At 48.3% G+C, this 727-nt stretch overlaps 1 protein-coding gene across 1 annotated transcript; it reads right to left on the minus strand.

The window, feature by feature from the left end:
- Positions 1-34: 34 nt before the first annotated feature.
- On the minus strand, positions 35-367 carry PPTG_24979 (hypothetical protein; the record flags this gene model as incomplete). Its single annotated transcript, XM_008919069.1, has 1 exon — positions 35-367. One exon carries the CDS (start codon positions 365-367, stop codon positions 35-37), a length of 333 nt encoding a protein of 110 aa, XP_008917317.1.
- Positions 368-727: the final 360 nt, after the last annotated feature.

A 727-nucleotide genomic window follows, 5' to 3' on the forward strand; every position in this document is an offset into this window, starting at 1 on the left:
AACTTGTGGTTAAGAATCTCCACTTTCGAAACGATTATTTTGGCCGAACACGACACAAGAAACCCCACGTGCTCCAGAGTCGCACCATGAATGTTAAAGTTTTAAAACTTGGCATTTCCTTCAATATCAAAGCGTACACAGGTTCTTTCTTCTTCAAGTTGAGGTCGCATACGCGCTTCTTATTGAACTTGGAAAGGTGATAGTACTCTGCTGTGCTGACGCCGATAACTCGCTGACCGTGTTGATTCTTCTCAATGCGCTTCCTCGAATCATTTTTGCAAAAGCGACGACGTCTGTGGCGGGGTTTGCGCCGTTGGCCTCGGTGTTGCTGTGGAAGATATCGTGTCGACGCAGCCGTGACCAGCATTCTAACACCAGGATCGATCCCAATGAAAATGTCTGGAGTGTAGCCTTCCGGTCACTTGTCAAGTGCCAAATCCAAGGCATCTTTCTCCACAACATTCGTGACTCGACACTTGCTAGTCTTTCTCCTTTTCCTTGGAGCCGTATTCGTGTCTGTGGGTTCTGTGGCAGGCATTTTGCGCTGGAGTAATACCGAAGCTGCATAGCCATCCGTCGTGACTTGGTTACCGAACTTGCGGGTTCTGGTCTCCAACTGGGTTACGTTGAAAATCTTGCGGAGAACGACTTCGCGATTTAGTGTCCAGGTAGCAAGAGCTACCTTAGTTCTGCATTCCAGTCCCAAGCCGCCATTCACGAATTCTTT

This window comes from Phytophthora parasitica, assembly GCF_000247585.1.
Source record: "Phytophthora parasitica INRA-310 unplaced genomic scaffold supercont2.471, whole genome shotgun sequence".
Lineage (NCBI taxonomy): Eukaryota > Oomycota > Peronosporomycetes > Peronosporales > Peronosporaceae > Phytophthora > Phytophthora nicotianae.